The sequence below is a fragment of the Phyllostomus discolor genome, chromosome 3 (assembly GCF_004126475.2).
Source record: "Phyllostomus discolor isolate MPI-MPIP mPhyDis1 chromosome 3, mPhyDis1.pri.v3, whole genome shotgun sequence".
Lineage (NCBI taxonomy): Eukaryota > Metazoa > Chordata > Mammalia > Chiroptera > Phyllostomidae > Phyllostomus > Phyllostomus discolor.
In genome coordinates, this window is record NC_040905.2 from 101479828 (window position 1) to 101500936 (window position 21109).

Here is a 21109-nt window from a genome sequence, read left to right on the forward strand (position 1 = left end):
ATCAGCACAAATGTCCCTCACACCCCTACGCACATAGGTTCTGCCCCCATCCCGACTGCATAACTGACCCCACGGTAAAAACCTCCACTTTAGCGAGTCTGGGGAGGGAGGGGTGGAGGGCCCATGGCAAGAGGCGCGTTTAAAAGGTTAAGGACTGCCAGAACGTGGGACTTGTGGCAACCTCTTGGTGTAAGAAGAAAGACCACTGAGACCCAGAGAGGCTGAGTACTGGCTCAAGCTCACGTATCACACAGCGAGCTCCGGCCCAGGCCGCAGGGTGGGCGCTCACCTCTATGAGAGAGTAGTTGATCTCCACGTCAGACTTGACGAAGCCCCCGCAGCCCACCACGATGTCCTCAGAGCCGCACGTCGGTACCACGTCGTTCAGCAGCAGGAACACGATGGCAGCCACCACCACGGGCTCCGGCGGCCTACCGCCCCGATACACCCGCATGGCCCAGCCCCCGCTGCCCAAACCTCCGCAGACCTCAGGGTCCCACTCACCAAACTGCACGCTGCCCGCCGCTTCCTCCTCTGGGCGTGGCTGACAGCCAAGCCACACCCCCTCCACCGCCTCACGCGTGCGCACCCCCAGGCAAAATGACTCCCGCGCAACTCAACAAAAAGAGGCCATTTGTGCCCTCTGGAGGCCTGGAGGACTCAGCTCACCGTCTGACAGGTGCAGTTGCAAGGTGCGTTAAGTACAGGTAGAAATTCCAAAGAATTCTACTTTTGGAATGCAGTATCCATGAAACTAGGAAGGACGAGAGACTGTTGATCGAAGAATTCAATACTTTCCCCAAGTCTTTCCGACCCACGTATCCCACAGATGATACATAATCTCAAAAACTACTTTAGGAATTTGTGTAAATTGGGGCATTTTCCCATGATAAATGATCAATAAAGTTTTTTGAAAGCAAAATATAGGTCATTTAAGTTCAGCATAACATTCAAAAGGTATTTAAAATCTATTTTAATCCCAACTCGAATAACATCTGCATAGAAACAAATTTTGAGGGATTTTCCCCATTAGCCAGACATGTATGCCATTTAATTTACTTTGAATTTCTCCTGTGAGATAAAGCCTGATTTGTCTGAAAAAAAGTTTAGATTCACTATGTTGTATTTTGTCCCAAGGTTGAATGTATACTATAACATAGACTGAATTTAACTTCAGGTCACTACATTGAAATACACAAAAATTTCTTTTTTCTGGCCTGGCATTTGGAATTCTTCCATTTTGCTCCTAAAAAAATCTAGTGCTTTATTTTGATGGTTTTTATATTTCGGTTTTAAATAACAAGGCAAAAGAGAATTTCCCATTGAAATTTGCCATTGTGGCTAAGACTTAAGTGGTAAAAATTGTGAATCACAATGATCTTGCACTATACAGAGGTCAAAGCCCTCGGACTGACTACAACAGATCCACTGAGACGCTCTGTCATGAGAGCGTCTGATTTCAGTTTCTCAGGCTGAATTCTCACATGAAATACAGTGAAACTCTCAACTGTTTGATTATAGAGAAAAAATATTTAAATAATTGTTATATTGATTGAGGTTCACTATTTATATAACTACAATTGAAATATATGACCTTTACCCTCCCTGACATGAATCCCTGGTCTGTCTTGGCAAATCACCAGGGGTTGAAAGCCACCAATTAGGAAATGTTGGCCTATGGAACCATCTCATTTTACAGAGTGAGAAGCAGGCATGGGGAAGGAAAGGGACTTGTCTAGGGCTCTGTGTGCAGTCATGTGATGTTCAGAGAGCTGAAAAGTAGATTGGAGTCGCCCAAGTTCTGTTTTTGGCTCACCAGCTGGTTTCCTTTATTTTTTTTCCTGCTTTCCTGACAATTCTCCCTTGAATTTCCAACATTCCCTTCGAATTCATCTTCAAATATACAAAGAAATAAAGGACTAGGACTATGGCAATGCCAATGGGGAGGAGGTTGCAGGCAGAAGGAGCTCACACCTCCCCATAACTTCCAGCAGTCTCCACCAAAAACACCTCAAATAAACAGAAACCATTTAAATGGAAACAGCAGATCTGCCACACTCAGCTCCAAGATAAATCCTCGGGTTCTTTGTGTCCCTGCTCTTCCAAAAAGAAGTCCCAGGCAAGAGGATGGCTGAAGGGGAAACAAGAAGGGGGGAAATGAGGCCTGGGGAACCCATGTGGTTGAGGCTGTAGGAGGCAGAAGAAAGATGAGGGCAAGAGCCTGAGAAGCAACGAAGCAGCATGGAGAGAGCAGAGGGTTTCAGTTCTGCACCCAGACTGAGCATCCATGCTTGTCTGTCTGAAAAAGCTGAGTCTTTCCTTCCTGTCCTGAAAGTAACACATGCTCACTGCAGAAGGAAAGAGAATAGAAAAGGAAAAGATAAGAAAATTAGGACTCCCACGATACTGCTGTAGTGCATTTCTATCTTTTTATTTGTGCATATATGTCACAAAGAGTCATTTACAAAAAGAACTCATAGCTGAGGACACAACTTGCCTTAAGGCCCAGGAGAAGAAGGTAAATGACATGACTTTCCCACTTTCTCCACCATATGCCTTTTTTTTTTTTTTGCAAAATTATAGCCTTTTTTGTACTATGACCTCTTTTTTCACTTAGCATTTAGCAACCATCCCTCCAAATTAACATTTTTGCAATGGCACTTTGAAGCACTGCTTAATAACCTATGAATGAAATAATAATACTAATGCTAGTAATAACTAACTTGCTGAGCATTTATCTTGTGCCCTGCGCACTGTGCTAACCTCTTTACTAGTAGTCTTCTTAAAATCTTCCCACCACCATAGAGGCAGACAATGTCCACCCCCACAGAGGAGAAGACTGCAGCTTAATCAGACAGCTCCACCACCCACCCACACTGTTGGACACTTAGCACATGCACACCTTTTGGGTTCTTTCATCAGGATAAGTTCCTGGAATCACTGTTGCCCAGTGTTCAGGAAGTTCAGGGTGACAATTGCTGTGGGGGTGGAAGGTTATATGGAGATGCCACTGCACTTTCTGGAGCTGGGGTATCCCCTCCCCTGGAGCTCTTTCTGAGCCACGTTTCACCTCTTCTTGCTCCACCCCTGCTCGAGGCTGGACCTTGCCCAGGCCTCGCAATTCAAAGCTGGAATCCTGGCCAGGCCTGCTGGGCTCCGCCTCTTCCCGGTCTAGGGGGCTGCCAGGGACTGACGGACAGACCTACAGACAGACAGACGGATGGACAGCACCCTAATGGCCACTCCAGGAGAACCGAGCATGGGACCTGGAGTGAGTGTCCCCTGACTGCCCACTCCCCTTTTCCCACCTTGGTAGATCTCTCAGGAGATAACCCCAAATTTCAGGCCAGATGAAGGAATGGCTGGGAACTCGATCCTTTTAACCAAGCTGGCCCAGAAGAGCCCAGCCCAGTTAAAGGGGCCTCCAGACCTCCTGACTATGGGAACTTTGACCCCTATTTACTTTAGGCTTTAAGGCCCCCATTTCTTTGATGTAGGCTCTTTTCAGAGGACTCTAGGGAGTGGAGTTCATGGGGTGGCAGTGAGGGTCGCAAAATCCCAGGATTTCAAGAGTCAGGTAGGTAAGGCAAAAATAATAGCTGATACCTACTTATTTTTAGGGGTTTTTTTTTATCCTCACCTGAGGACATGCTTATTGCTTTTAGGGAGAGGGGCTTCCTTCCTCTCTCCAAAGGTGGGGGGGGGGGCAGAGAGAGAGAGAGAGAGAATGTGATTGCTCAATCCACTGCCTTTCCCACTCGCCCAGACCAGGAATCAAACCCACAAGCCTTCAGTTTACCAACCAAGGCTCCAACCAGCTGAGCCTCACCAGCCAGGGCAATAGCTGATGTTAAAATGAGGGCTTACTTTATGCCCAGCATCGTGCTATTACTGGTATTGACCCATTTAATACAGCTTTTAAAGGTTGAATCTCTTATCATCCCCACTTGCAGGGAAAGAAACTGAGGCACAGGGAGGTTGCAGTTTACAGAGCTGGTGAGTGGTGAAGTGGGAGGAGTAAATATAACCATTGGGAAGGGGTTGGGGGGCTATTAACACAATAGGGAGAGAACTGAAGAGGCCATGTTCTCTTTACTTCATACTCAGACATCTTCTAGGGTTAGAGACAGGCCCACAGAGGGGCTAAGGTAAGGATCACAAATCGACAACAAGGTCTGGGGTCAAACAGGCCTACATGGAGTCAGCTCTATCTCTTCCTACTTGTGTGAGCCCGAAGAAAGCTCTTCCCCTCTCAGTGCCTCAGTTTCCCAGTCTGTGAAATGGGAACAGCAACGCCCACTGCCTAGAGTTGTTGTAAGAATTAAGTGGCTGTGCCCAGGACTCATCAGGGAACCCAGGTCTCTTAGACTCCCGGACCCAACCACCTGTGTTCAAATCCCAGCACTGCCACCTTTCGGCTAGGTGACCTCAGCCAAGCTACTCAGCCTCTCTGAGCCTCAGCTTCCTCATCTGCAAAATCAGTGTGATAACTGCATCTACCTTCTAGGGCTGATGTTGGAATTAAAGGAGCTGAGAGTTATAAGGTATTCCAAAGAGCGCTTGGCAGGTTTTCATGTAAATGTTAAGGGTCCAAAAAGTTGCCTGGCCCTGTAAACAGGTAAGTTTGGGGCCCCTGTGCTTTACCATCATAAAGGTCACCCTGGTGTTCCCTCAGGTCTGGAACCAGACGGAGCCTGAGCCCACTGCTGACAGTGTGCTGAGCCTGTGCTTCCTGAAAACAGCAGGAGTCTGGGTGCCCCCCATGTACCTCTGGGTCCTCGGCCCCATCTACCTCCTCTACATCCACCGCCATGGCAAGGGCTACCTCCGCATGTCCTCCCTGTTCAAGACCAAAATGGTAGCTACTGCCTCAGAGCCTGGAAGCAGGCGATGGTTGGGCGGGGGGCGGGGAGGAGCAGGCTGAAGCCCAAAGTGGACATTCCTCCTATCAAGGAGCACACAGGGTGGTAATTCGAAGGGAACTTGTTAACTAAACAGAGCAATGCTGCACAGCATACAGAGGTGAACTCAGGGGAACAAGGTCCACCCAAACAGATTGGTAATAATGAAGTCCACAAACAACCCAGACACTCGTGCGTTCCGGAGCAGCGTCTGGCCACCATGACCAGGCATTCGGCAAAGCATGGGGTGCGCAAGGTAACTTTAGGATAAACGCTTTACATTGTTAACAGTTATGCATTGATTTTTATGTTTCCTTGCTGTTTGTACTAAAGCACAGTTCTTAAAATTGTTAGGCATTTATTTTAGAGAGTTAGAAAAATGCGGGCATTCGAAGTGTGGGCCGTTATGCTCAGCTGTGCCCTTCTCCGCCGGACTGCTGCAAGGATGCCCTTCAAGGCTCATTCATTCCCACACCACCTTGTCACCTTTTCTCCTGTGGCCAGCCACCTCCCTATTGTTGACACACTGTCCTGGAAAGGGCCCCGTAGCACATCCTGGAGGCCTTGGGGGTCCCACGGTCTCCTCCCCGACTACTGAGTTCCACCACTGCAGCAGGAAAGCAGCAGCGGGCCACAGTCCACAAACAGGCATGACTGTGTTTCAGTGAAAAAATTTATCAACACTGAAATTTGAATTTCATATACTTTTCACGTGTCACAACATATTTACTTTTTTCAGTTTTATTCAATGATTGGAAAATGTCAAAAACCATTCTTAGCTCACAAGCAAGACAAAAGCAGGCAGTGTGCCAAACCTAGCCTGTGAGAGCCGGTGTGACCGCTGCTTCCAATACCTGAGGCACGCTCCCAGAGAGCCTGGTCCGGCCTTTTCTCCGCATGCACGCACACACTCATACTTGCTCGCTGTCTCTTACGCAGAAGAGACGCCGAAGCACTTTAGAGAGGGTCTAGAGACACGCAGGTTCCAACAGAGAGTTTCCCCTTGATTTAACAGTGGGGATGAAAGGAGACTTGAGGGGAGTGTACATCCATTTCATTTCACTCTGCTCCTCTGTGCCTCAGCACCTCTCCCGTGCGCTGCTGGAGCGCCGCCAGCATTTGGGAAAACACGGCCTTGGCTCGGGCCCCTGCGGTCATTACTACATGACAGTCACCGGTCAAGCTCGATCTGTAACACCCCTCCCAGCCTTTTCTTACGCATCTTCCACATTGGCACTGTTAAATTATGACACTGGTACGTGACAGCGCCCCATCCAGAGTCACAGTGACATGGGGTCACTGTGTAGCATGCCACCACCTCTGTTTTCACCCACCAGCCTCACCTAAGCCTGTCTCCGCAGGTGCTCGGGTTCACCCTCATAATCCTGTTCACCTCCAGTGTGTCTGTCACTCTTTGGAGAATCCAGCAGGGGAGGCCCCAGGCCCCAGAATTCCTCATTCACCCCACCGTGTGGCTCGCCACTACGGTAAGGACGTCCCCAGGCTTGCTGGCTTGTTCCTGGCTATTGGTCTTCCCGCGGAGGTGGAGGGTGTGGGGCAGAGTGGGGGTCTCCCCTCCCCAACCCTACCCCCAATCTAAAGGGTGTGTCCTGACTCTCTGGTGCAGACCTTTGCAGTGTTCCTCATCCATGTGGAGAGGAAGAAAGGGGTCCAGGCGTCTGGGGTGCTATTTGGGTACTGGCTGCTCTGCTGTCTCTTGCCAGCCATCAGTGCCGCCCAGCAGGCCTCGCAAGAGGTAAGTGGGAGCCTGGGCCACCTGGGGAAACCAACACAGCAGCTTCAGGCCTCGGGCCCCATCCTCCCTCCTCCTTTTCCACACATGACTTCTCTACGCAGAGACACAAACACCACAGTTGCTTAAACTCTAGCAACTCACAAGCATACTCCCCCCACAGACATACCTATCATCCCACATGTCTTTTTCAACACAGATTCTCATTGTCTTACACACTCATGGTGCACCCTTTACTTGAACACCAGACACACTTTATGCATCACACAACCACAGACTGAAACATCTCACATACACACACCTGCATACATCCACTCACACTTGTTGCCACCCAGTTGTGGCTGTGCCTTCAAGTTCCCACACGACTCAGGCACAAACTTCCCACACCACCCACGTATTCACACAGCCCTCCCACACTGCCCGGCACAGACACACTGGGCTCGCAAGCTCGGAGCTCCTGCATGAAATTCCACACTGGCCCCATACACAGAGGGCACAGGGAGGCGGGACGGGCAGCCACAGCAGACTGGTGGTTGGCAGTTTAATAAGCAAAGGAACTTACCTACAAGGCTGGACTTGGGCACCACAAGACAAGATCTCCACACTCACCAGCCAGAATCTTAAATAGTTGATACAGTGGCCTTCGTAAGGATAAGTCATGTATACCGTCCAGATGGTCTCGCGACACCATGCCCTCTCAAGGCTGCCTCAGGGGAACAGGAGGAAGGTGAGGAGCCTCTGATTGCCCAGGTCCTGCTTGCAGATCAACCAGCAGTCACGTCCTCTCGATGACCTCCCCCGACATACACCTGCACACACTCCCCCTCGCGCATGCAGGTTCCCCCTCACTCTCACCTGTTCTCTCCCTCACCAGTGCCCCCATACCTCTGTATCTCCGCACTCACGTTGTACATCCACCCATATTTCTGCTTCCTGATCTGGAGAGCAGCATTTCCACATTAGAGGGCAGGATGGACCATTTTATCTGCAAAGAGAAAAAATATGTAACCTAGACCAGGGTTTCTCAACCTCAGCACTCTTGGCACAATTCCCTTTGGGGTGGGGAAGCCGTCCTGTGCATTGCAGGATGTTGAACAGCATCCTCCACCCACTAGGTGCCAGTAGCACTGTCCCCGCATTGTGGTAGCCCCAAATGTCTGCCGAGATTGTCAGATGTCCCCCGGGGGCAAAACTGCCCCCCCCCCCCCCGTGAAAACCCCTTGCCTAGAGGGAGCTCACCAAAGACCTCTTGAGACAAATGGTTACTCCATCTTGCTCCTTTTTAAAAGAAGACAGAGAAACACTCTTCTGTCCTTAAGGACAGATTTTTACAAAGTAACGTGTGTAACTAATGGGGAAATTCCACAGGCCATCTGCTAATTAATTCATAAAGGGTGGGTTCCCACGGTTGACTTGTCACTCTGCCCGCCTAGACTCAGAGGGACTCCTGCCTTCTCTCCCGCAGGGCTTCCAGAGCGACCCCTTCCGCCACCTGTCTACCTACCTGTGCCTGTGTCTGGTGGTGACCCAGTTTGTGCTGTCCTGCTTGGCTGATGGACCCCCATTCTTCCCCAAAGAACCCCCACAGTCTGTAAGTCTCCATGTCTCCCGCCCAGTGCCTCCCTTGTCCCTGTTCTACTTCCGGTCTCAGTCCCCCACGTGACTGAAGAGAGCTGACTACAGCACAGGCCTTTGCTTTTTTTATTCATTCCCTCATTCAGTAGAATGTGTGTTGCATGTCTATGCCATGGGTTGGCCAACGTTTTCTGTCCAGAGCAAGACGGAGACGCTGTCAGGCTCTGTAGGCCGCAGGGCCTCTGTGGCAACTACTCCACTCTGCTGCTGCAGCACGGAAGTGGCCACAGACAGTGTGTCGACAAAAGAGCATGAATGTGTTCCCATAAAACTTGATTTGCAGAGACAAGCAGCGGGCCAACCCCTTGCTCTGTGCCCAGCTGGGTACCGAGGATCTGTACTGAAGAGGCAGATGTTGTGCCTCGTCATGCAGCTAACGCCCACATCAGAGAACCAAACATTAATCACATAATTACACAGACGCATGGAAAATGACAGCAGGGGCAAGTGCTCTGCAGGAGCACCTCGTGGTCCCCGAGAGTTTACGACAGGTAACACTGAACTAGTCTGTGAAATCCAGAAGGAATTCTCTGAAGAAGAGATGGTTGATCTGAGTTCATCTAAAAAGATGCTCAACTGCTTAAGTAATCAAATTAAAAGTATAATAGGGCCTTTTCTCTATGGTAATGGCAGGAAAAAATAAAATCTGATAACCAGCCATGATGGCGAAGGTGTGGTGAATGGGCACTCTCAGGCCGTACTAGTGAAGGACATAGGCTGTGCAATTTTTCTGGAGCAGGTGGCAACATCTCAGGACAGACCCCTCCCTACTTCCTCACCACATTCACCCAGGGGCACGGCTCAGAATGCTGTCGGTGTCATTCACGGTCCTTGCTTTGAGAACTGCCTGGGCTCAGTATGAATAACAGTTGTGCTTCTGGGAAACTGTTAGGTCTTGTCTTGTGGACGCTCTCAGTCCTGTGGCCCAATCCCTTTTTGCCTTGCCTGCTAGGAAGCACTGAGCCCATTTGTTCTACCTCTGACTAGTAGGCAGTGCACGCTGGTGTGCACTTTTAGTTCTAAGCTGATGGTCACTTCACCCCGTCTTCCTGTCCCTGGTTCCCCTTGCCACACACTGGCCATGGAATGTGAGACTGAGTTCTCCCTCTGCCCCATCTTTTGTCCTTACAGAAACCATGTCCTGAGGCTGGGGCCTCCTTTCCCTCCAAGGCCATGTTCTGGTGGGTTTCTGGGTAAGTAAGGTGGCTGCAAAGGGGCTGGGGTGGTGCCTCTGCTCACTTGCACTTGCTGCCCTGATTTGTCACCACACCTCTCCTTGCCAGAGTTCTACCCAAGCTTACCAAGGTCCTCGGGCCTTCTCCGTTCCAGCCTCAGTTCATCCCTCTCAGTGTGCCCATCATACACATCCTGCTCCTACTCCCTCATTGGAGTGACATCTGGGTTTGAATCCTGGCTCTGTCTCTTAGCCAGCCATATCACAAATATTGGGAGTCTTACTTTTCCACTCTGTAAAATGGGAACAACTCTACCTTCAATGAATGTGTAGTGCTTAGTGCTTGTATATAGCAGGTGCTCCATAAAAATCATCTCTTACTTGGCTTCATTCACTGCATTAACACTTAATAAGCACTTACTATGTGCTCAGCACCAAAGGTGAGAAGGTAAAGACCAAACCTTTATCCCCTGGAAGCTCCCAGGCTGGCAGAGAAGACAGATGTTTCTCCAGGGTCCGCATGAGGGGCACTGAGGATGTCCCTACGCCCTGCGCCCCCTCCTGACCACACTGTGGTCAGATTTCATAGTACCTACATTTGAAGCCTAGCCCCACCACTTCCTAGCTGTGTGACCTTGGGAAGGCTCCTTAGCCTGTCTGTGCCTCAGTCTCTGCACCTGTAAAATGAGGATAATAATAGCATCTACCTCATAGGGTTGTGAGAATTAAATGAGATAAAGTTTGTGAAGTGCTTAGAGCACGGTCTAGCCCATAATGAGTATTATGTAAAATAGCTACTAAATAAATGCAGAATAGCATGCTCTCGGGATATGGGATTGGTGGAAAGAGCATAGAAGCACTAGAAGAAAACAGACCTAGCCCTCTGTTTCCCACATGTAGTTCCTTCAAGCCTTTTTCCTTATTAGGGTATCATTCATACACAACCTACTTAATATTCTTCTTTAAAGCAACTCAGTTTTTTCTACTCCAACAGCCTTTTAAAAAAAAGGAAACTTTCTATCACTGCCAAATTGGAAAAATCTATACAGCCAATTTCCATGTAGAACTCCAAACATAATTTCAGTGAAAAAGCAAGCAATGTGAATAATTTCTGAATCAGAAGTATTGCTTGCCTGAGTTTGCTCTGTGTTAAGAAAGGGAACTTGAGCAGCACCAAACAAGACCTTCTCCTCGGTGTCATGAGAGAGATTAGAGAGACCTGAAAGGAAAATAATGCTCCTGCTAGGGAAGTCTGCATTAATTACTGTCTCGAGTATGCCTGTTGGTTCGCATCCTGGCCCCGCCCCCAAGAGGGGAAGGGGAAGCAGGAGAGACAGGCTCCGGAATGTAGGTGGCGGTTTTAAGCAGCAAGAGAAGTTGCCTGCGAGGCTCCTCTTGTGCGCCGCTGGACAAGGAGATCCCCACACCTGCTGGTCAGAATCTTAGCAGTTTTTGTGGAGGCCTTACTGGGGTTCAGTCACGGGTACCACCCAGATGGCCTCAACAACATCTCATTCTCTCAAGGCTCCTTGAAACAGCTCCTAGGGCAGGAAGAGCGGGCAGCATGCACATTCCGAGGACAGGGGAGGCGCGAGGAGCCTCCAGTCGCCCAGGTCTAGCTCTTGGGTCAACCAGTGGTCACATCCTCTCAATGACCTCCTCCGACACATGCCACCTGCAGTCAATCGTCTCATACACCAGTCCCATGTGTTGGGAAACACTGTCATTTTAAGGTGAGGAAATGGAGGTCCATGGATGAGAAGTGACAAGCTCAAATCGCAGAGCGGACAAGTAGCCTCATGTGACAAATCTTGTGCCCTGTGCCAGGAGGTGAGGACAAAGACAAGTACTGTCTTTGTCCCCATGGAGCTTAACATCCAATGGAGGAGAAAGACACTAAGTAAATAATCAGGCTGAAAAAGTAAATAATCATAATTGCAACAAACATTACAAAGAAAAAAGCTCAAGGAACTATGGGATCTTATAATGGGGGAATCTACCTGGATGGGGCATCATCAGGTGGGCTTCTAAAGAAATCCTGCCTAAGCCAAGGTAAAGAACAAGTGAGAAGTGACCAGGTGAGAAGTGTAGGAAAAGAGTTCTGAGCAGAGTGGCATGCATGTGCAAAGGTCCTGAGGCCAGGTGGCTGGAGCAGTGAGTGAGGAGAGTGGGAACATTTAACGCTGAAAAGAGTTCAGGTTTTCTCAACAGTGGTAGTTTTTATTTTAATTTTTAAAAAATCTCCCCCAGTGACATGTTTGCTTATTGATTCTTCTTTTAGAGACAGGGAAAGGGAGGGAGGGAGAGAAAAGAAGGGGGAGGGAGAGAGACAGAGACAGAGAGACATCGATGTGTAAGAGAAACATTGACCAGCCACCTCCCACACATGCCCTGACCAGGGACCGAACCTGCAGCTTTTCACTCTGCTGGATGACACCCAACCCATTGAGCCACACCAGCCAGGACTCCTCAGTGACAGATTTTAATTCTGGACTCCTGAGTCCTAGGGAGGTTTATTTGCCCTTGGTTAAATCACTCAATCTGTCTGAGCCTGTGCTTCCTCATCTGTAAAATGGGTCAGTAGTAATCTATCATATAGGCTCATGTGAGAATTAAATGAGACAACCTTTGTAGACTGAAGAGTGCCTGGCAAATATTAGGTACAGTTAATGGCTTTCATTTTACCGAGGGGCTGGCAGAGGTGCCAAGAGGTAAAGCAACTTACCCAGGGTCACACAGCTATCAGACCAGGACTTTTTTGAAGGGGCAGAAGGCAGAAGGAGCTAGCCCTGGTGACCCTCTTTTACAGGCTGGTCTGGAGGGGCTACAAGAGGCCACTGGGACCAAAAGACCTGTGGTCACTTGGGAGAGAGAACTCCTCAGAAGAACTTGTTTCCCAGCTGGAAAGGGCGTGGACAAGGAACCGCAGTGCAGCCCAGCGGTGAGTGTGTGGAAGTGGAGAGACAGCTCAGCCGAGCACCCAAATACAACCCCCAACCCTACCCTGGGCTCCACCTCCACAGCCCCCTTCTTTGCCGGCTGATCTCACTGAGCGTTAACTGGTCAGGCTCAAGGTACATTTCCTCCCAGAGTGCCTTGCAGGTTTCCAAAGGAGATGGACAAAGTGGCAGCTCCACCAGACCCTCAGAAGGAAGCTCGAGTGGTGAAGTGGCAGGCAGGAAACAGAAGGGATATTTTAAGGTGGGGAGTGCAGAGTTTGGTGGTGGGTCATAAATGCAGGCAACTATTCACTTATTATGTCACCCGAGTGATTAGTTTCCTGGGCCTTGATTTTCTTACCTGTTCAATGGGCATGCCATTAGCCCCTAACTCATAACTTACGGGAGATGATAAGAAAATGATTTTAGAAAAGAACTTAGCGAATTCCTCGAAAATGGCAAAAGCTCGAGCAAAACCAGTTACCCAGAGGATTTCAAGCTCTTTCTAGTCCTGTCCATTCTGCCTCCCTCTTGCCCTCTGTGGTACCCCTGGGAACTTCTGCGGGGCCCTTGCAGTCTGAAGAGCCAGTTTGAGAACCTTTGTTCTAGAGAAATGAGCAGACAACGTTAATTAAACCTGGGGTCAAAGGCAGACTTGCCATCAAGTAGTTGATGATTTTGGACAAGTCACTTGACCTCACTGGACCTGGTGTCTCAGGGGACAGATGAAAGTAACTTAGCTCTGTGGGAAGAGTTAAGAGGTCCCCTGCATACTCTAGGATTTTGTGGTGGTGGCTGCAGATGGCTGAATCCCACAAATTAGCAGAAGTGAGAGACAGACAGAGGGAGAGTCTATTGGCTCACATAGTTGAGTCTGGCTGGATCCAAGGACTCACATGATGCCCAAATTTTTTCCCTCCATCTCTGAGCTCAGCTGCTATCTGTGTATTATCTGTACGCCATAAAGCCATTGCTCCTAGCTCCATACAGAAAATCCTAAGGAAAATTTCTTTTTTGTTTTGTTTTGTTTTGTTTTTTAATATATTTTATTGATTATACTATTACAGTTGTCCCATTTCCCCCCTTCTCTCCCCTCCACCCTGTACCCCCCTCCCACCCACATTTCCCCCTTTAGTTCATGTCCATGTGTCATACTTATGAGTTCTTTAGTTTCTACATTTCCCGTACTATTCTTGCCCTCCCCCTATCTATTTTCAACCTACATTCTATGCTACTTATTCTCTATACCTTTTCCCCCTCTCTCCTCCTCCCACCCCCCTGCTGCTAACCCTCCATGTGCCCTCCATTTCTGTGGTTCTGTTCCTGTTCTAATTGTTTACTTAGTTTCTTTTGGTTTTGCTTTAGGTGTGGTTGTTAATATTTGTGAGTTTGCTGCCCTTTTACTATACATGTCTTTTCTTTACCTTCTTTTCTTAGATAAGTCCCTTTAGCATTTCATAAAATAAGGGCTTGGTGATGATGAACTCCTTTAACTTGACCTTATCTGAGAAGCACTTTATCTGCTCTTCCATTCTAAATGAGAACTTTGCTGGATAGAGCAATCTGGGATGTAGGTCCTTGTCTTTCATGACTTGGAATATTTCTTTCCAGCCCCTTCTTGCCTGTAAGGTCTCTTTGGAGAAATCAGCTGACAGTCTGATGGGAACTCCTTTGTAGGTGACTGTCCCCTTACCTCTTGCTGCTTCTAGGATTCTCTCCTTCGTTTTTACCTTGGCTAATGTAATTATGATGTGCCTTGGTGTGTTTCTTCTTGGGTCCAACTTCTTTGGGGCTCTCTGAGCTTCTTGGATTTCTTGGAAGACTGTTCCTTTTGCCAGATTGGGGAAGTTCTCCTTTATTATTTGTTCAAATACGTGCTCAATCTGTTGCTTTTCCCCTTCTGATTCTGGTACCCCTATAATTCGGATATTGGAACGTTTAAAGGTGTCTTGGATGCTCTTAATCTTTTCCTCAATTTTTTGAATTCTTATTTCATCATGCTTCCCTGCTTGGTTGATTCTATCTTCCTTCTGGTCCACTGTATTGTTTTGAGACTCATATTCCTTCCTTTCACTATTGGCTCTCCTCCGCGTGCCTTCCTGCATCTGTTTTATGGTAATCTGCATTCTTTCATCTAAATTTCGTCCAAAATCAACCAGTTCTGTGAGCTTTCTGATCACCAGTGTTTTGAACTGTGCATCTGATAGATTGGCTAATTCTTGGTTGCTCAAAAGGATGAGTCCTGGGGGACCGATCTGCTCTGTTGAAAACATATTTTTTTTCCCCGTCTCTCCTTTTTTTTTTCCCAGTCTGGTTGCTCTTGTTACGGTGGGGGGCGGGGCCTTAGGTGGTCCCCGAGGCTGGGCACCCCGGTCGCTAGATTGTGACGTTATATGTGGGGGTGGAGCGGGAGCGGGGTGGGAGAAAACAATGGCGGTAGTTCCGTTCCCCTGAACTCAGACCCTTGTCTGGGCTTCTGGGCTGCGAGTTCTGCCCTGGTCCACAATCGCTACCCCTCTGGGTCTGCCAGCCGCAGCTTGCGTACTCAGGGATCACCGCTGCCTTCTTGCGCCCCCAGATGGCTTTTGCGCCGATTTCGCGCCAAACCTTCCCCCGACCTCCGCGCGCCGCCGACCCGAGCCAGCCCGCGCCCGCCCGGCTCGTCTTCTCCTACCAGTCCAGATGAACGCGTCTACTTCAACTTCTTGGCTGCCCGACTTCCATTCAGATAAATCCTCTGCCAGATCTGGGTGTTATTCTGATAGTAAATTATTGTTGTAAATTATTGGTTTTCTAATCTTGGTTGTACGAGGAGGTACGGTGCGTCCACCTATTCCTCCATCTTGCCGGAAGTCCGAAAATTTCTGATTGGTTACCTCAAGTCATGTGCCTCTCAGGGGCCACTCCCACAGCCAGAGGCCAGGCCCCATGATTGGTTCCTTCAGAGTCACACAGGAGAGGGTAGAGGAGGGGCTACACCCCAGACAAGGGGTGTTGCTCCAAAAGGGGTAATATGAGCAAATCAAAACAGCAGCCCTCTCTCACCCCAGACATATCTTGTTGAGCTTCCCCTCTACTTTTAAATGACTTTTGAGTAGCAGAAACCATTCAGAAAAGCCCCGGAGGTCTCACCCACTCTCTTCCAGCTCTGGCTTCCCCTGCCGGCATGAGAACATTGGAGCTAGTGGATAGAAACGTGCTTTTCAGAGAAGACTGAGGATCCATAAGCAGTGGACAGAAAGAAAGGAGGAAGGGACGGTTATACAAAGGTCCAACTCAGTCATTTTCTGAGATGACTGATTATTCACACAGGGAACTTTGCTTTTGTTTCTGAAATATCTTTATTTTGCATCTTTGGGAGGAAGGGAGAGGATGTCCTCCTGAGAGGTCAGGTTCCCAAGGTGTGCTTGGCCCATGTGGTGTAATGTTCTTCTTTTATGGGATTTTTTGTTTTGTTTTTGTTTTTAATAAGTTGCCAACATTTAAAACTTGGAGATATTAGGGTGGTAATGGGAGGGAAGTGGGGAGGGTTGGGTGGGTGGGCTGGAATGGGAGTAAAAGGGAGAAAACTGTACTTGAACAATGATTAAAATTTAAAAAGATAGGGAAAAAAACCTTGGAGATATCACTTAAAAATCTGGAATTCTGATTTCTCTTAATGTAGACGGTAATGCTGGTCACAGCCCCCCACAGGGCAATGGGAGAGTGGACCTGGGTGGCAACTGCCCCATTGGGCAGGGCAGATGCTTGTCAGTTTGCCACAGCCTCCACCACTCCCCTTTGTATCCCCCAAGGTACACCTGGCCACTCACTCACACCCCTGCCTCACCCTGTGGTCACAGGCAAGTCCACACAAACAGCCTGTGGTCCAGAGAAGAAAGATTAGACACCAGTCTGGAGACTTGTCTTGAAGAAAAGTGAAACCCACTGGAAAGAAGAACATTTGCTGCAGACCCTGCAGGCTGACCTCAGTGACTCAGAATTTTGGGGCAGGCAGCTAGAACAGAACGGAGTGACAGAAGCCCTCACAGCCACCTCTTCGCCCACCCCATTTGACAGATGGAAACACTGAGGCTCTGAGGGGAGGGGATAGAGCCGGCACTTGAACCTCAGTCTTCTGGCTCCAAGGCCAGCTTCAGTCCACCAAACCAAGTTGCTTGCTTGCTTGCTTCCTTCCTTCCACAAATCTTCATAACACCAGGCACTCCTGTTAGGCCCTTTGCCCACATCACACCTATTTCCCCTGTTGTTTGGCAAGTATTAACTGAATGCCTACCACCTTCAGGAGCTCAACTAGGTACTGGGGGAAATATAAGCAAAAAGTCTCCCCACTGGAGTTCTAACAAGATAAGTAAAGGAGAGAGCTGGAGTGCGTGAGCATGGCTGTGAAGGCAAATAATTCAGCGATGGGGTCCGATGGGGAAGGGCGGTCAGGGATGGCCTCCACAAGGAGGTGACATCCTTTTGGTTTTCCAGACCCAAATACCAAAACGTTTGTGAGCAGCAGGCCATGCACGGCTCAGTGACAAAGACCAAACCATAGCCCCTGAGATGCCAAACCAAACAACAAGCCAGGCCAGGGATGAGGGGCAAAACCTTTGACCTTGTCAGTGAGAGTCTGGCCACCCACACTCGCCAAGGTTTTTTTCTTTTCCTTTTTTTTTCTTTTTGCTGGGTGGCAAAGGCCACAAAGAGGCACTGTGTGAACCATGAATGGAGAGCTGGGCTCAAATCCCTGCTCTGTCCTTGCTGTGTGACCTCGGGCAGTGTCACCACCTCTCTGAGCCTCAGTCTTGTCTTAAGTAAAGTGGGGGGCCTGTGATACCTGCCAGGCAGGCAGGTTGAGAGGAGTCAGTGCAATCATGCATGTGAAGGGCTGACCCCCATGTCTGGTCCCAGTCCCAGCTCTGTGGCTGGACATTGACATTAATGATAACCCCACCGGCTGTCAGAACTGGACAGGATGCAGAGTGAGACCGGCTCCATCCTGTCACACTTGAGGACACAGAGGCACAGAGAGGGGCAGACTGCCCCAGGCCACACAACCCGGCTGTCAGCAGCTGCATCACTGCCAGCCCCTCCCTATGGTGGAGGACCGCCTGTCTCAGGAGGGGTCCTCTGGCTTCTCCCTCCTCATCCTCCCTCACCCTGGCTCTCCCTGTGGCCCCTGGTTATGGCCAGGGGCCAGGGCTAGGGCAACAGCAGGATTCTAAACCCATTCAAACCAGTTCTAAACATCATGAGGGCCGGCCAGGTGTGAAGAAGGGAGGGCTGCATATTGGATCAAAAGTGCCTGAAGGCAGAGTTGGGTTCTTTGACTTCTCAGCTGCATGTCCTTGGACAGGTTCACCCTCTGTGCCTTAGTTTCCTCATCTGTAAAATGGGGCAATACCTGGCTCACCAGGTTCTTAGGAGGACTAAGGAGTGCCTGGTACATAGTAGGTGCTGAAAGCATGTACATACCCGTCACCATTCAGGAGGGCTTGGAGCTGCCCTCCTGCCCGCCCCACCCCTACCCTGCCTAATTGTCTCATAAGTGGGTGATCTGAGGGATGAGGAAGAAGAGGTGAAGAGGTGAGGCTAGATGCATGGTCATCCACACCCCCCCTTGTTGAGAATGAGCCCTGAAATTCTGGGTGCTGCTGCTGACAGCTCAGCTGCCACCTCTGAGGATATTTAAAAGATTGTCTTAGTCCGTTGGGAGCTATAACAAAGTCTCATAGACGTAGTGGTTTGTAAGCAACAAATCTATCTCCCACAGTTCTGGAGGCTGGAAGGTCTGAGATCAAGGCACCAGCAGACTTGTTGTCTGGTGAGGGCCCGCTTCCTGGTTCATAGACACTGTCCCCTCTCTGGGACCTTACGTGGCAGAAGGGGTAAGGCGGCTTTTACAAGGTCATTAATCCCATTTAGGAGTGGTCCGCCCTCACGACTTCGTCTTCTCTTAAAAGGCCGCACCCCCAAATACCATCCTGTTGGGGACTAGGATTTCATCTTATAAATTTGGGGAAACGCATTCAGTCTATTGCAAGGACCGAGAGCCAGTGTCTCCTCTCCCCTAAGGCACACGGAGAGGGCAGCGTTTGAAGGGAAAGGAAGCCTCCACCACGGCCAGGACGCCTCCGAGACCGAGGCCTTCCTACAGCGGAAAGGGAGCAGGCGGGGCCCGCTGCTGAGGGCCATCTGGCAGGTCTCCCGCTCCACCTTCCTCCTGGGGACCCTCAGCCTTGTCATCAGTGACGTCTTCAGGTTCACTGTCCCCAAGCTCCTCAGGTGGGTTTGAGCCTTGGGTGCCTTGCTAAGATCGGTGGTCCCACATTGGTGCCAGCAGGGGCCCCGCTCTCCTGCCCCTGCCTCAACCTCTGGTGCTCAGGGAACAGGATGGTGGGAGAAAGGACGGTGACAAGGACAGAAATAAATGAGAAAGCGACTGACCTGGGGGAAGAGAAAATGGGTGACCTCTATCCTGACTGTATCAGTTAGTTAAGAAAACGCCCCCAAAAGGAGGGGCTTTACACCACTAATTTACTCACGAGAATGTGGGTCAGCAGTTCGGTTTGTGAGCATGCGCGCCAAGTGTCTCCGGTCTGTCCAAACTTCCTCTGTAAGAACACCAGTCACATTGGATTAAGGCCCGCCCACACAGCCTCATTTTAACTTCTCTGCCTCTTGAAAGACCTCATCACCAAATGCAGTTGCATTCTGAGGTACTGGGGGTTCAGACTTCAACCTGAGACTTTTGTGGGGTACAACTCAGCCCATAACAGGAGGAAATAAGAACGTCACCTCTTGACCAGAGCTGCTGCAGGTCACTTTGAAGATGAGCATGGACTGTGGGGAAAATAATTATGGTCATTTTGGGGGGGAAATCTGCTGTGCCGGCTGGCCCCTCCAGACCAGGCCAGGTTTGGGCAAGGGCCACACCTCGGGCACCTTCTCTCACGAGCTGTACCTTCCCCATTCCTCTTCCACAAGCCTTTTTCTGGAGTTTATCGGCAATCCCGCGGCTCCAGCCTGGAAGGGCCACCTGATCGCAGTGCTGATGTTCATCGCCGCCTGCCTGCAGACGCTGTTCGAGCAGCAGCACATGTACAGACTCAAGGTGCTGCAGATAAGGCTGCGAGCGGCCATCACCGGCCTGGTGTACCGGAAGGTGAGCCCCGGGGACAGGGGTGGGCTTGTCCCTTCTCTCCGTCCCGCCCCAGTTCACATGCAGATGCTCTGGCCAGGCAGCGTCACCTCACTGAACTGTTCGTATAATCTGTGCCTGAAGACACTCTCAGTCATTAATTCACTAACAGTTGCTTATGTTCTTGGTCATTTCTGGACAGCGCTGTGTGATCTGACCCCAGGGCCTCTCCGACCCCATCACATCACACACCTCTTTCTCTCTTGCTCACCAGCGCCCACCCCAAACACACATCGAGCACCCCTTACCTCAGGACCTGTGCCCATGCTGTTCCCACAGCCCTGCACATAGTCGGCTCCCACGCACCCCCATGAGGAGAAAGAACTAACCTTTGGGCTGTGCAGAAACCAGATAAAAGTGGGACTGTCACCTATGTTACCAGGCTACACTGCTCGTGGTAAAAATGACCCCTGACCCACTGGGAAACTGCCTCTGACTGGAAGTTCTGTTAGGGAACTGGGAATACCTAGTGGAAGCCAGAGCTTTGGGCTTCTCTCTGTGTCGGGACTCTTACTCGCTTGGGGAGCCCTGGAAGGGAAACCCATGAGACTGTTGCCATTGGAGACATGGGCTCCACTGGGTCTGGAGCATCTAAGCCAGGGTGGCTCTGTCCCACATGGGTCTCCTGTCACACCTGAGCTGTCACCTGGCGAAGGAGGGGGGCAGAGGGAGCAGCTCCTCGGTGGCCTCAGGGATGGCTCCCTTCGCTGCCCCACCTGCCTGCTGTGTCCCAGGCCCCTGTCCCCTGAGCACACTGGAGCTTTGTCTGTGAGTCCTGCCCTATCCTGTGAGTCCACCTGTTGAGTTGAGGCTGATTGGACGATGGCCTGAGGGCATCGCTCCCCCACTCCCACCCTTAGAGAAGCCTCTTCATCTCCTGAGGAGCTCAGACTCCTCACTGTCCTCTCTGGGCTGCTCCTCTGTGAACCGGCTTCTTATTTTCCACAGCTTGTGTTTTGACATCTGGGGCTTTACTGACCCAGGAGGGAGGGACCGTGCCTCCCTGGCTAGCCAGTTCCTAGAGACAGTAAATGACTCACCTGAGAGCATACCTTTCATATACAATCAACCAACCCAGAGCCCACCCCTCACCCCCACCCCCCATGTATGGGGTTCTCACATTCTGGTCCACTACCACACCACCCCGCACTAATCACTCCAGGGCCAGACAACCAGAGACAGCTCCCATGCCCAAGAGCCAGCTGGAATTATTGAAATTATTAGTCCAACCTAATCCTGCCCGGCTTTCCTTCCTGTGAAGACCACAATACAGGCTTTTGCTCCCTGTTTCCGAGCCTCCCTCTGCCCAACCCTGGTGTGTGCCTGACTGGCCCCTCTTGGCAGGGAGTGCCCTCCCCTGTTGAGATTTATGAGCATAAAAACTCTCCTGTCAATCATAGCCATCTCCTGATCTGTGGGCCTTGCCTTATCTGAATAATAAACCCCATATTTTAAATCACTTCTTCACGGCAGTCATCATAACTGCCAGTAAAGAACGAGCTATGTAAGTCTTCATTT

General features: G+C 50.0%; 2 protein-coding genes across 7 annotated transcripts in view; one reads left to right on the plus strand and one right to left on the minus strand.

Moving 5' to 3' along the window:
• The window catches only part of LOC114491352 (nodal modulator 1), a 52111-nt gene extending 51362 nt beyond the window's left edge, over positions 1–749 (minus strand). The window contains exon 1 of one of the 2 annotated variants that reach the window (XM_028505390.2): positions 290–749. In XM_028505390.2, the coding sequence (XP_028361191.1) occupies positions 290–454 (165 nt within the window). In that variant the 5' untranslated portion in view covers positions 455–749. The remainder of the gene's footprint in view (positions 1–289) is intronic. The other variant, XM_036020887.1, reaches the window with a different exon arrangement.
• Positions 750–3137: 2388 nt separating this feature from the next.
• ABCC6 (ATP binding cassette subfamily C member 6) overlaps positions 3138–21109 on the plus strand; it is a 53852-nt gene continuing 35880 nt past the window's right edge. For 3 of the 5 annotated variants that reach the window (XM_036020891.1, XM_028505380.2, XM_036020894.1), the window contains exons 1-9: positions 3138–3271; positions 4676–4858; positions 6263–6388; positions 6529–6657; positions 8120–8245; positions 9421–9482; positions 12273–12404; positions 18466–18675; positions 19378–19555. In XM_036020891.1, the coding sequence (XP_035876784.1) occupies positions 3221–3271; positions 4676–4858; positions 6263–6388; positions 6529–6657; positions 8120–8245; positions 9421–9482; positions 12273–12404; positions 18466–18675; positions 19378–19555 (1197 nt within the window). In that variant the 5' untranslated portion in view covers positions 3138–3220. The remainder of the gene's footprint in view (positions 3272–4675; positions 4859–6262; positions 6389–6528; positions 6658–8119; positions 8246–9420; positions 9483–12272; positions 12405–18465; positions 18676–19377; positions 19556–21109) is intronic. The other 2 variants (XM_036020892.1, XM_036020893.1) reach the window with 2 other exon arrangements.